The 13,219-nt window shown below is 37.6% G+C and overlaps 1 protein-coding gene across 10 annotated transcripts in view; it reads right to left on the bottom strand.

Moving 5' to 3' along the window:
* Window positions 1-13,219, bottom strand: part of LOC148872914 (zinc ion binding protein) — a 98,007-nt gene that overhangs the window by 14,836 nt on the left and 69,952 nt on the right. For all 10 annotated transcript variants that reach the window (XM_088970678.1, XM_088970679.1, XM_088970675.1 and 7 more), the window contains one exon: window positions 10,254-10,359. In XM_088970678.1, coding sequence (XP_088826804.1) covers window positions 10,254-10,359 — 106 coding nt within the window. The remainder of the gene's footprint in view (window positions 1-10,253; window positions 10,360-13,219) is intronic.

Raw genomic sequence — 13,219 nt, 5'->3', positions numbered from 1 at the left:
CAATCATGTGGTTGGATACACCGAAATCAATAATCCATGGGGATTCTGGTTGACACATGGAAAGCAAAGGCAGAATTACCTGAAGAAGAGGCAAATGAAGTAGAAGGTGTGGGTCCAAAATCAGCATTTTGGAGAGCCCTACCATACTGCTCTAAGTGGTCATGGAAGGAATTGATAATATCTTCCTTAGAGCTAGAATAAGGGGGGCAATCCTGAGAAGTGCTCTAATGCTTATGAAATTCTAAGTTTGCTAAAGTGAACTTCTGGTATGGCTTCTTGCTCGGTTCTTGTGCTGATTTCTAACCCACTTCTTGTGCCCACTTTGATAGGTGTGCCAAGACTTTTGGCAACGAGTACACTACAATTTGACTTTATCACCTATCTTTTTCTTACTTTCCCCTTTCCTTGGTGCCCTAGTGTTACCCCTAACATCTAGAGCAATAGTCTCCTCCTTAGGAGCATTCATGGCAGACTTCCTACTCTCTTCAAACTGAACAAGTGCATATACCTATTGGACAGACAGAAGATCCTTGTTGCCCAAAATCTAAACACAAATAGATTCATACATGGGATTCAAACCTAAAAGGAAAGTAAACACCCATTGCTATAAGACTAGTTGTTTCCAGAGCATTGAGCTAATTCTGAGCTATAGGACCCCCGATGTACTGAGGGTATCCCGATCAATGCTCTGATAATAGTCTAATTCTTTCCAAACTGAAGTGAGGGCAGAATAATAGGTCGATAAGCTCCTTTCTCCCTGCTTACATGTCAAAGATTCTGCTTGTAGCTGATAAATTCTAGCATAGTGCCTCTTCTCTGAGTAAGTTGCCTTCGCTTGGTCCCATATTTCTTTTAGTCTCAACCCACATAAATTTTGTTTGATGGATGGTAACATTGATGTCAAAAGCCAAGACATAATCATGCAATTCTCTTGGCCCCACTTATCGTATTCAGCAGTACCAACCCTAGGTTCCTTTATTTTCCCATTAATATATATTGCCTTACCCCTGGCTGTGATATACAGTCGCATCTCCTTAGACCATGCTAGGTAATTCCTACCATCCAAAGGGGTAATAGTCATTGGGAAATTCATGGAGTCATGACCACTACCCGTTCCACCCTGATTTGTGGTGGTTCCTGAGGTTGCAGAATCTTCAGTATTCATGATTTTAGTCCACACACCAACAAGAAGACTACATAGCCCAGTGTTGTAACAACTATTTTTATGATTAAAGAGCTGAGTTTCAAAAGGGAAAAGGAGGGGTTTCCTTTCTTAGTGTTAGACTACTTTTTTTAAGGTTTTGGGCCCACTTTGAGAGTGATGTGAAACCGTGATCATGAGTGGCGAAGATTCTGCCACATCTGGTGTTTCCTCAATGCAGAATGGAATGAGTGGGGGTGTGGATCTATCCTTTCCCATGGTTGTTATCCCCCTGGATGGCTTAAATTAAAGAACATAATTTTGGGAGTGTTGGGTATGACAGATGGAACTAGGAAAACAACATGGTCATGTTCTGGCTTTTAGTGTCTATGCAACCTCAAGTTAGAAGGAACTTTATGTGGGTTGAAATATGAGATATGGGAACAGGCAAAATCAACCTATTCTAAGTTGCGTCACTATGCAGAAATCTATCAGTTACAGGCAAAATCATCCTCTTGTAAACAAGGGGAGAGGAGTCTTTCTGTGTACTATTCAGACTTGACCTCCGTCGAGAAGGAGTTAGATCATTATCAGAGTGTGGACTGGAAGTGTGATGAAGATGCAAAAGCATACAAAAAACTTGTTTCCCAACAAAGAGTGTTTGCTTTTCTCCATGGCTTCAATCCTGTATATAAATCTATCTGAGTCCAGATCATAGGCAGCAAGGACCTACCATCTTTCCAAGAGGTTTATGCATTAGTACAGTCAGAGGAAAGTAGAAGGAATTTGATGAATAATTCTGGAGGGGATGCAATTATGTTGGCAGCGAAAGGGAATGTTACTACAAGTGGGGGAAATCTCTTTAAGGGGGACTTTCAAAACAGGGTGAATGACACCAAGGTTTAAAATTTCGTCATGTATCAGCTCGTATTGGTCGATACGTATCAGTGTTTTGACTTACCGACACAAGAGACGGTCCAAAATCGAAGGTACCACTTCTTTTCGTCGTGCCGAAAAGTATCAACTTCGTATCGGGCTGGTATCGGCCAATTTCGGTATGTTTCAGTCGAGTATCAACCGATACGCGACGAATTCACTGTTACAAATAGAATAGCCTTCGGAAGAGGTTTTCTAAACCCATTTCAAAAGCCCGCTTTCTTCCCCAAACCCTCCAAAATTTCTCTTTACATTCCTAGAGACTCAAATCCAAAAAAAAAAAACCCATCAAAACACCTACAAAATTGAAATATTCAACAAGTTTTTCAAGGTTGTTTAAAAAGTAGCGAAAATATGATTTCTTTCAAAATTTTTTACATTTTCAAACAATGTTTTTGGGTTTTTTTTAGTTTGGATGCTTGAAAACATCTTTATGTATGTTGATCTGTTATTCTTGTGCAAAAAATCCCACTTATTTTGCTGCTATACGTAAATCTTTGTGAATATTTAAAGAAATTTCAGAATAATAAAAAATCTGAAAAAAATGAAATTTTTAGGTTTTTCTTTTGATCAACCTCTAGAAATTGATTATGTTGTAGATCTATGAATGATCTACCATGTCCATAGACAGTTGAAATTTTTCTAAATAATTGATTTTTTTATTTTCGGAATAATATATATATAATTTCTTTAATTTTATATGGCCTAACCCTATAGGCTGAGTATGTTGTAGATCTATGGATGATCTACCATGTCCATAGATCAATTGAATTTTTTTTATAAATAATTGATTTTTATATAATTTTTAATTTTCGGAATAAAAAATTTTTATAATTTCTTTAATTTTATGTAATTTAACCCTATAGGCTGAGTATGTTGTAGATCTATGGATGATCCACCATGTCCATAGGTCAAATTCATTCAATTTTTCTGTTACATATTTACTTTCCTTAATTTTAATTTAAATTTTAGAATAGAACATAAAAAATAATTATTTGAATAAGAAAATATTATTTAGTTTTTAGAAAATTAGAATGAAACAAGAAAAATAATTACTTGATCTATTATGTCCATAAATCCATTCAATTTTTCTGATACATATTTACTTTTCCTAATTTTAATTTAATTTTTAGAATAAAACAAGCAAAATAATTATTTGAATAAAAATAAATAACAATTGTACAAAAACAATTACTTGATATATTATTGTCAATAAATCCATTCAATTTTTCTGTTACATATTTACTTTTGTTAATTATAATTTAATATTTAGAATAAAACATCCAAAATAAATAATTACTCAGTTTTTAGAAAATTAGAATGAAACATGCAAAACAATTTGATCTATTATGTCCATAAATCCATTCAATTTTGCTATTACATATTTACTTTTGTTAATTTTAATTTAACTTTTAGAATCAAACAAGCAAACACATTGGAACTAAATTGAGTACTTTATTAAATAGTATGTTTTTGTTCCCGTATATTGAGTATAATATGTTTTTTTCATAAAACCCACTAAAACATGTTAATTTTAAGCATAAATAGCCCATTTATGTCTTATATTTAGTGATACTGATGTTTATTTATGATTTATTGGAGTATTTATAGCATTTCCATCCGTTTCCATGCGTATCCAAGGCGTATCCCGATACTCTCCTAAATTTGCCTTTCCGATACGCATAGCGTTTCTGATACTTTGAACCTTGGATGACACAGACAAACTATAATGCACACATTGCCAGAAACCCCGACACACCTGTGATAATTTCATTTGTGTCTACATCAGATAGCTCTGCCACAACTTTCATGTATCCGACTCTCCTTGGATAATTGATTCTGAAGCGTCTAAACATAAGACTAGCAAGTCTTCTTATTTTCAGACCTATCACCTCCTCTCTAGAAGAGACAAGGTGAGATTAGCTGATGGATCATACTCTACCATAGTTGGCCTCACCCTGTCTAATGATTTACATGTTCTAAAATTTCCTATTAATTTGTTCACTGTTGGTAGTATTACTAATTCTTTAAACTACTCAGTGACCTTTTTCCCTCCGTATTGAGTGGTCCAGGATCTGGCCTCGGGGAAGATGATTGGTGGAAGACATATAGTCTAGTAAGAGTCATGTCTATTTATGGCACAGTCGTCTTGGTCAATTATCTTTTGAGTCTTTAAAAATGGTGTTTGCAGAGTTGTTTAAGTCAGTGTCAGTGTCAGAATTTACATGTCAAACTTGTCAATTGAGCAAGCATTGTAGAACTCATTTTTCTTCTTAGAATAATAAATCTGAATTTCCTTTCCACATTGTTCATTTTGATGTTTGAGGCCCTGCTACTTTACCATCTGAGAATGTCTACAAGTATTTTATTACCTTTATTGACGATTATTCCAAATAAACACGGTTGTATCCCATGCGAACCAGGGATCAAGTACCAAAAATAATCCAAGATTTTCACCAAATGATCTTCACCCAATTTCAAAATGAAATCCAAGTTGTTCAATCCAATAATGCCAAAGAATAATTTCATAATGATCTTCTTTGCTTCGTGTGTATCACTTCACCGTAGCTCATGTACCCGAACACCACAACAAAATGGTGTCGCTGAAAGAAAGAACCGACCTTCTTGAAGTGGCGCAGGGGTTACTAATTCATATGAATGTCCCAAAACGTTTTTCGCTTTAGGTTGTCCTTTGTGCTACATATCTCATTAATTGTATGCCCTATCGCTGGTTAGGGTACAAAGCCCCACATCTGCTACTTTTTCCTAAGGCTTCTCTTCTTTCTATTCCTCATGTGTTTGGTTTCCGTTGTTTTGTTCAAAATCTTTCACTCACCCGTAGAAAATTGGATCCTCGTGCTATTCCTTGCATCTTCTTGGGGTACTCTATCACTCTGAAGGGATACCAGTACTTTGATCCCTTCTCTCGGAGGCATTATGTTTCCATGGATGTCTCTTTCTTTGAGAGGGAGCCTTTCTTCCTTGTTTCTCCTATGTAGGAATGTGGAGAAACTGGTTCAGCTCCCTCCTCTTCCTAATCCTCTTCCTTTTCATGTTTTCTTTCATCGTCACAAAGGTCAACCATGTTCAAGAGCTGTGGAGCACCTAGAAGTTGTACCACCAATGACATCAAACTCTCCGGGGGTGTATCCTACCCAAGTACCTTGGTTCCCATTGATGTTCCTGACCCTATTTCTATTTATACTTCTATTGCTAATGACCTTGACTTTCCTATTGCTCACCAGAAGGGTGTTAGGTCTTGCACCCACTAAATACCCCATTTCCCACTTTGTTTCCAACGAGAATATTTCACTTTCCTTTTGGGACTTCCTTTCTTCCATTGAAAGTGTTTCTATTCCTAAGAATGTGGCAGAAGCTTTTTTGGTACCTAATGGATAGATTCAATGAATGGAAGAAATTAATGCATTATATAAAAATGGCACATGGGAATTAGTAGATCTTCCTGAGGGGAAGGAACCAATTGGATGTAAATGGGTTTTCACATTAAAACATAGGGTTGATGGCACAATGGAGCGGTATAAAGCTCGTTTAGTGGCAAAGGGGTTTACACAAGTGTATGGAGTGGATTATGCAAAACCTTTTGCACCCGTTGTTAAGATGAACTCCATTAGAGTCCTTTTATCCTTAGATCCATTAGAGACCTTCATCGACTAGACATCAAGAATTCCTTTCTAAATGGTGACCTTGAAGAGGAAGTGTACATGGTACAACCCCCTGGTTTCCGGAGAAAGTATGTCCTAAATCTACTCCAGGATACAGGAAAATTGGGAGTGAAGCCAGTTAACTCTCCTATTGATCCTAATCACAAATTAGGAGACTATTAAGGTGAACCCATCAAGAATGTGAAACAATTTCAGAGACTTGTAAGAAGATTGTTATATCTTTCTTTGACTCGACCAAACATTGCTTATGTAGTGGGTGTTCTTAGCCAATTCATGCATGCCCCTAAGACTACCCACCTTGAAGCAGTTGAAAGAGTTCTCAGATATCTTAAGAAGTTTCTAGGTGCAAGCTTATTGTTTCAAAAGCACAGGCATTTGAAAGTTGAAATGTATACCGATGCAGATTGGATAGGATCACTAAAAGATAGGAAATCGACCAACGGCTACTGTAGCTTTGAGGGAAGGAACCTTGTTACTTGGAGAAGCAAAAAGCTGAATGTAGTAGATAGGTCTAGTGTGGAAGCTGAATATAGGGCAATGTCTCATGGAGTTGCTGAAATTATGTGCCTAAAAAATTTGTTGAGTGAGTTGGGTTTTCTAGTTGATGGACCTATGACTATTCTGTGATAACAAAGCAACCATAAACATTGCTGCTAATCCAGTGCTACATGATAGAATTAAACACATCGAAGCCGACAAACATTTTATTAGAGAAAAGGGCGTCACAAGGGAAGTGTGTACCCCTTATGTTAGTTCTGAAGACCAACTTGCAAACATCTTCACAAAAGGGTTACACCACTCGTGGCATCATGATTTATGCGACAAGTTGAGCTTGATTGACATCTATGTCCCAACATGAGAGGGAGTGTTAAAAGTCGGTTATTCTTTATATACAATACCGCATGTTAGACAGTGTATAATTGTAAATGAATAAAAGTGCATAATTGTTTCATATTGTCATTAGTATGTTTTTGTGAATTTACCCCTTAAACTAGACACTTATGAGACTCATGTTAATTTAGAATGTTCTCAGCCGTTGGATAGACTTGGGGAGTTTATTTTGCCAAGTCTGACAATGATGTACTGCCAAAGAAAGTGGAGCAGCTTGTCTCAGCAACTAAGGTTAGACCTGAAGCACATATAGTGTGTGTTTGATTGAAACACTGAACCCGAACCATTTTCCAGTTATGCCCTAGACCTTGGAGATTGATGGGCAAAACTAGAAAGTTACAAATAACCCCTAGACTTGATTATGGTACTGTACTTGGTGTCGGATCGGGTTGTCCTGATATGCCAACTAGTGAGATCCTTTGGGGGTCAAAACTTAGGTATGTTGGGACAGTCTAAGAATTCACTTAAGTAGGTGATCATAGTGATAGGGTCAACCCCTTTGTTAGACAAAGTGAATGATTAAGACCGCACTCTCTCTAATGAAAACCTAAACTACCGGCATTGGATTTCAACTGTGTTTGAGATTTGGTTTTGCAAAGTATATTTATATGATATATATTATGTTTTAAGAAAAATTTTGGCAAAAGGTTTTAATTCTCGAGACCCATCTGAGTAGAGAGTGTGACACTACACCTTGCAGTCAGGGGAGAGGTCCTTCCCTGTCGGGCAGTGTTTGATCATTGTGGACTGAGAGGTTAAGTGTAAGAGACCATAGGGCTGATTACCTAATGGGCTATATATCTTATGTAAGTCCATTATCGTTGGATTTTCATAGGATGACTGGATTCAATGATCATTTAATTATAAATGTTGGGCCCATTTTGAGCCCATCGTGATAAGCTCAGGGGTTCACTGCATTTGGCAGTGAATTCGGCCAGGCCTATTCACAAAGGTTGGGCCGAACCCATGTGGACTTATGTGAGATCATTGTGGGGTCCCACACCATACAAATTTAACCTAAATATGCCAGCAGCACTCTTGGGTCGTGAGCCACTTAGTTAATGGTCCTAAAGCCCATGATTGATATGATTAATCAAGATGCCACATGACCACTTAAGCTGTCATGTGACATGGGTGAATATGGGTTTGGAGCACCCATTCTCTTAAGAGGATAAGACCTATCTCTTGATGGAGTCCAGATCCAAATAAAGATTTGGATAAAAGCTCTTAATTCAATTAGGAGAGGGGTTCTAAAAGGATTAAAAGAAGAAGAGGGTGAACTGCTTCAAATCACTCTACAATTTCAGCTTTCTCTCTTCCCTTATTTCCACTCAGAAACCCTAGTTCGATCTCCAATTTTGGGACTGATCTTGATCAGTTCTTTCTCTAAATTTTGCAAGAAAAATACAGAAAAAAATCGTGCTCACCTCTCCAGTTCGATCCAAGGTGTTGGATTGTAATTTTGTTGAAAACTGTGTTGCTGAACCAACTTCACTTCAGTGGAAGTTGGTTTTGGAATTTGATTTGGGAATGAACTACCACTTTGGGAGCTACATTTGTGGAATCCGTATCAAGTATACATCTCCCTCCTTTTGGTTTCAAATATGATTCGGTTACAGTGCAAGATCAATCCTAGAAAAATTGCAGTTTTTCTAAAACTGGGAATACGATTCCCGAAAGGTTGAAAGAAAATTCTTGAAATTTCGCCCAACCATCCAGCAAGGTTTGTCCATCCATATGATGGATTCCACCTTCCTTCACCGCAGGGGTACTATTGTATTTTCCATCTTTTATTTTTTGTGTTATGTCGCTCTAGTATAAATACTAAAAGCCGGTGCCGCCAGCATGATCTTTTGACTCTCAAATCTCTCTTCTCTCTTCCTTTCTTCTTCTCTCCTGTAATACAGTACACAAATAGGCAAAAATATTCTCCTTGCCTTCAAAAATCCTATGGTTTCTTTCATTCCAGATGCACCAAGAAAATGGCTGCAGAAACCATCATGCAAAAATAAAATTACCTCTAGACCCCAAAGACAAGGATGGTAAAGATGAGATGACCCCACAGGGCATATGACAAACATACAATCCATAGAATCTTCCATACTTATACAGATGCTGCATCTATTTGAGAAGTGAAGGCCCCTATGACTCTGGTTATCCAAAGTGAGCATCCTATCTAAGAAGACTGACAACACAAATGCTTAAATCCTAGGAGGAACATGCTTCTCCAGAGTCCTTAAGATCATCTCTACTTTTTGGCATTACAAGGGACAATCTTTGTAATAGAGTCAGAGATTCATACATTTACCTCTTGAAGAAGAGGTCTAAGGAATACCAAAGATGGGATTCCAAATGGATAGATGAAAACAAATCATATATTGCCATTCTAACTTTAGTGGAAACTCCATAAAATCTAGGACCAAGGAAACGAAACTTCCCAGCACCATTCCAATCATACTCCCAGAAACAGATCCTAGAACCATCCCCAGCTTTGAACTCTGAGAGGGAGACAAGATCAGCATAGGTCTTCATAATTCATTTCCAGAAATTAGCGCCATAGGTAGAATTGACTGGATTGAGGACCAACCAAAACAAGCTTAACAAGAAGAATTTAGTCTCTTGACAAGCTTTAATATAAAAATGTCCTCTCACTTGAGAATAGATATTGCAGTGCCACTCTAAGCCAAAACTTTCTTATCTCTCCTCTCTTCTTCTGCCTCCTTATTTTCTTGGTACTAGAGCATTTTTTTGGTAATAAATAAAAAAGGAAAATTCATTAATGAGGAAAAAAGAGTACAACTAAGGGGTGATGAGAAACATACAAAGAGACCTTGTTACCATCCATAAATTCTGGAAGAATCATGATCCAAACCAATATTCTTTTCCCAGTGATTGAGGGAAGATGATTGTGACACTTGTGGTGGAACAAACTCCAAAGTACCTTGTTTTTCTGCTTCTGTTCCAAGTAGGCCAAAGAGTAAAAAATTCTTTCGGTGAAATTGGAGTCCATAAATCCATTTTGAACAGACGAATGAAGTAATCCCAAATGATCTTCGAGTAACACAATCGAAACAAATGTGAAAAACATCTTCTGCAGCCTAGGGAGGAAGCCAACTCTTCACAATTTGGAAGTTCACTCTTATGAATATTAGCTCATTTACAAGGTCTATAATTTAATTCATGCTTCTATTAATCAGTTATCCAATAGGAAAATATTATTTTATATTAGTTCTGGCACTCAGGTTTCCATAGGTAACTTCGTTTCCAACTTGATTTCCTTACAATGAATTTTATACTTGGGCAACTTGGCAGTGCTCCACTCTTAACTTAAAATTGTCACATGCATCACCAGAGACTATAGGCACCAATTGAAGTAGCAGAAGATGTACCTGATTGGCCATCTATAACATATGACAGAAACCGAATAAATACGTAGAGATACAAAATTCTAACTGGTGATGTAATAATGCAAGGAACAGGATGAAATTAGAAACATGAAAAGATTAGACATTAGGAATTTGAACAATGCAAAGGCACAAAAAGAGAAAACAAATGAGTCATAGAAGAAGATTCAAGTATAATTCTCATCTTAGCAACTCAACCTGCTTTGCATACAATGAGAGCAACAAGTTGTGCACACCAGGATCCTCATTATGCAAACGATGGACACAGAACTCCAAATATTTGATGACTTCATGTGTTTCGTTCCTGCACACCAAATGTAATAAAGGAATCATAAAAAAAAATTCTAATTGATGGTATCATACAAGAATAATATGTTCAAGAGAACAGGCCCCTACATCTAAAACAACAATATGTGATCTTTAATAGTCACATGTGCTTTTTTATCATTTTTAATAATGTTTTATCAAAAAGACAGGGAAAATAAAGAAAAAAAGAGAAAGAGACCAATTATTTTTATTGTTGAGCCAAACAATAAAAATAAAAAGGCCCAACTATGTTAAACGAGATAGTCCATCAGGCACCTCAAACCTTCAAGTGACACTCCAAGGCAAAATCTCCTTTATTTGCAGAGGAAAATTTTAATGGGTCTCGCAATGATGCTATAAACCGAAATGACTATTTGCCAATTAATACTGCCAAGTGCTAAACTTCCATATCCAGGAGAGTGGTATCACTTGAAACCATGTAAAAGAGGTAAAATATGCATGAAAAATGGTGCTTTTACCATCTCTGGAGGCTGCTCCTTTGCCTAAAGGATGAAGTTACAACTGAAACATCCATAAAAATATAGCTTGATACAGATGGCCTTACCACCGAGTGAATGGATGACTGAGAAAACTCCACCCATTTACTGGCTAACCCTCCAAACTGATAGACTGTGCTCAACTAATAAGCCACTCTTACCTTGGAATTAACTGTATATGATATGATAACAACAACTATACACTCTTCCAACATTTGATAATTGGCTTCACAAAAGATGATATTTCTCACCTTCACTATTCCACGTAAAGACATTTGATTAGATATAATAGTTCTGCGTTCAGGAATACCAAGGCCAATCGATTTCCACCCTAGTACAATTCTTCGTTTACTTCTCTTGATTCTGTTCAGACTCCCACTTAACAGAAAGTTGTTAGCATTTCATGTTAAAAAGCCCATGAAGGCCCACAATCTTTACATCAAAATGATACATGGGAACATGTTTTGCCACCATCTAGGACATCTATTATTGGAAGAAAGTGGTTTTCTTTGTAAAATTGAAATCATGTTGAAGCATTGATTGGAACAAGCTTACCTAGTAATCTAAGGCTATAAACAATAATATGGTGTTGACAATAAGGAGACTTTTACTCCTGTAACCAAGTTGACCACTTTTTGTGTAATTCTTGTACCTTCTGTCATTCAGCCAAGTTAGATTTGCTCCTCTAGCCAAGTTACATGCCTGTGTAGATGCTCATTGGGTAGGTTGCTCATATACTAGACTCTCAACTATATGATGGTGTGCCTTTCTTGCTTGTGTTGAAGTTCGGCCTGCCCTAGAAGTCTGTTTGTCTGTTAGCAGTCAAGTAAAGCAAGCAAGCAAGAAGAAGGAAGAAAGAGGAAGAAAGAGAGAAAAGGTCTGGTTCGAAATTAGGAAAAAATCAAACCCTACTTTCGGCCAGACCTGTTATTATATTATTAATGTGATAGGAAAAGACATCAGTGCCCTTATTTAAGAGGCACTCGAACTAACATAAAAAAACAACTCAGCAATCTCAACAGGTACAAAGACCGAAATACCCCTTCACTAACACTCCCCCTCAAGCTGGTGAGTATATATCATATAATCCCAGCTTGTTACATATGTAGTCCACTCTCCCCCGACTCAAACCTTTTGTAAACAAGTCTGCCCACTGGTTTCCTGTATTAACATATGCAGTCCCTATTACTCCATTCAACACCTTCTCTATCACAAAATGAAAGTCAACCTCAATGTGCTTAGTTCTTTCATGAAACACCGGATTAGAAAAGATATGAACTGCAGTCTGATTGTCACAATAGAGCATCATTGGAGTACTGATGTCATACCCTATCTCCTATAGAAGGTTCCTTAGCCACACTAATTCACAAGCAGTATGTGCCATAGCCCTATATTCCGCTTCTGCATTGCTTCTTGCCACAACTGTTTGCTTCTTACTTTTCCACGTCACCAGGTTACCCCCCAAAAAAATGCAATAGCCTGTGGTAGACCGTCTATCAGACATAGAACCGGCCCAGTCAGCATCGGTGTATCCTTCTATTTCCAGTTTTCTGCCACTTTTGTATAGAAAACCACGGCCAGGAGCTCCTTCCAAATATCTCGCAATCCTTAGCACTGCATTCCAATAAGAGACCAAAGGTTTCTGCATGAACTGACTCACCGCACTAACCGCAAAAGAAATATCTAGCCGAGTAATGGTTAGATAGTTTAGTTTGCCTACAAGTCATCGGTATCTGCCAGGGTCTTCAAATACTTCACCCATATCACTGCTCAGCCTCATATTTGTTTCCATAGGTGTCTCAGTTGGTTTCGTACCTAACAAACATGTTTCTTCCAGCAAATCAAGCACATATTTCCTCTGACATAGATTAATACCGTGCTTAGATCTTGCTACCTCTATGCCCAAGAAGTACTTCAATTTGCCAAGGTCCTTTGTCTGAAAGTGTTCCTGTAGAAAGGCCTTCAACCTGTCAATGCCCATTTTATCATTCCTAGTAACAACTATATCATCTACATACACCACCAGTAGTATTTTTCCTACCAGAGAGTCATGACTGAAGACAAAATGATCAACTTGGCACTGTTTCATACCAAACTTCTTGACCACCTCACTGAACCTACCAAACCATGCTCGAGGCGACTACTTAAGTCCATATATAGCCTTCTTAAGCCTGCATACCTTACCATCCTCCCCCTGAGCAACGAACCCTGGTGGTTGCTCCATTTAGATCTCCTCGAGAAAATCACCATGCAAAAATGCATTTTTGATATCCAGCTGATATAGGGGCCAATCATACATAGCTGCAAGAGAGATGATAACGCGAACTGACCCTATCTTAGCAACCGAGGAGAAAGTCTCTG

The sequence above is a fragment of the Nelumbo lutea genome, chromosome 2, assembly GCF_056320005.1.
Source record: "Nelumbo lutea isolate HS-2025 chromosome 2, American lotus-T2T, whole genome shotgun sequence".
Taxonomy (NCBI): Eukaryota; Viridiplantae; Streptophyta; class Magnoliopsida; order Proteales; family Nelumbonaceae; genus Nelumbo; species Nelumbo lutea.
The sequence above is the reverse complement of the archived record's forward strand: the minus strand, read 5'-3'. Positions and strand labels throughout refer to the sequence as shown.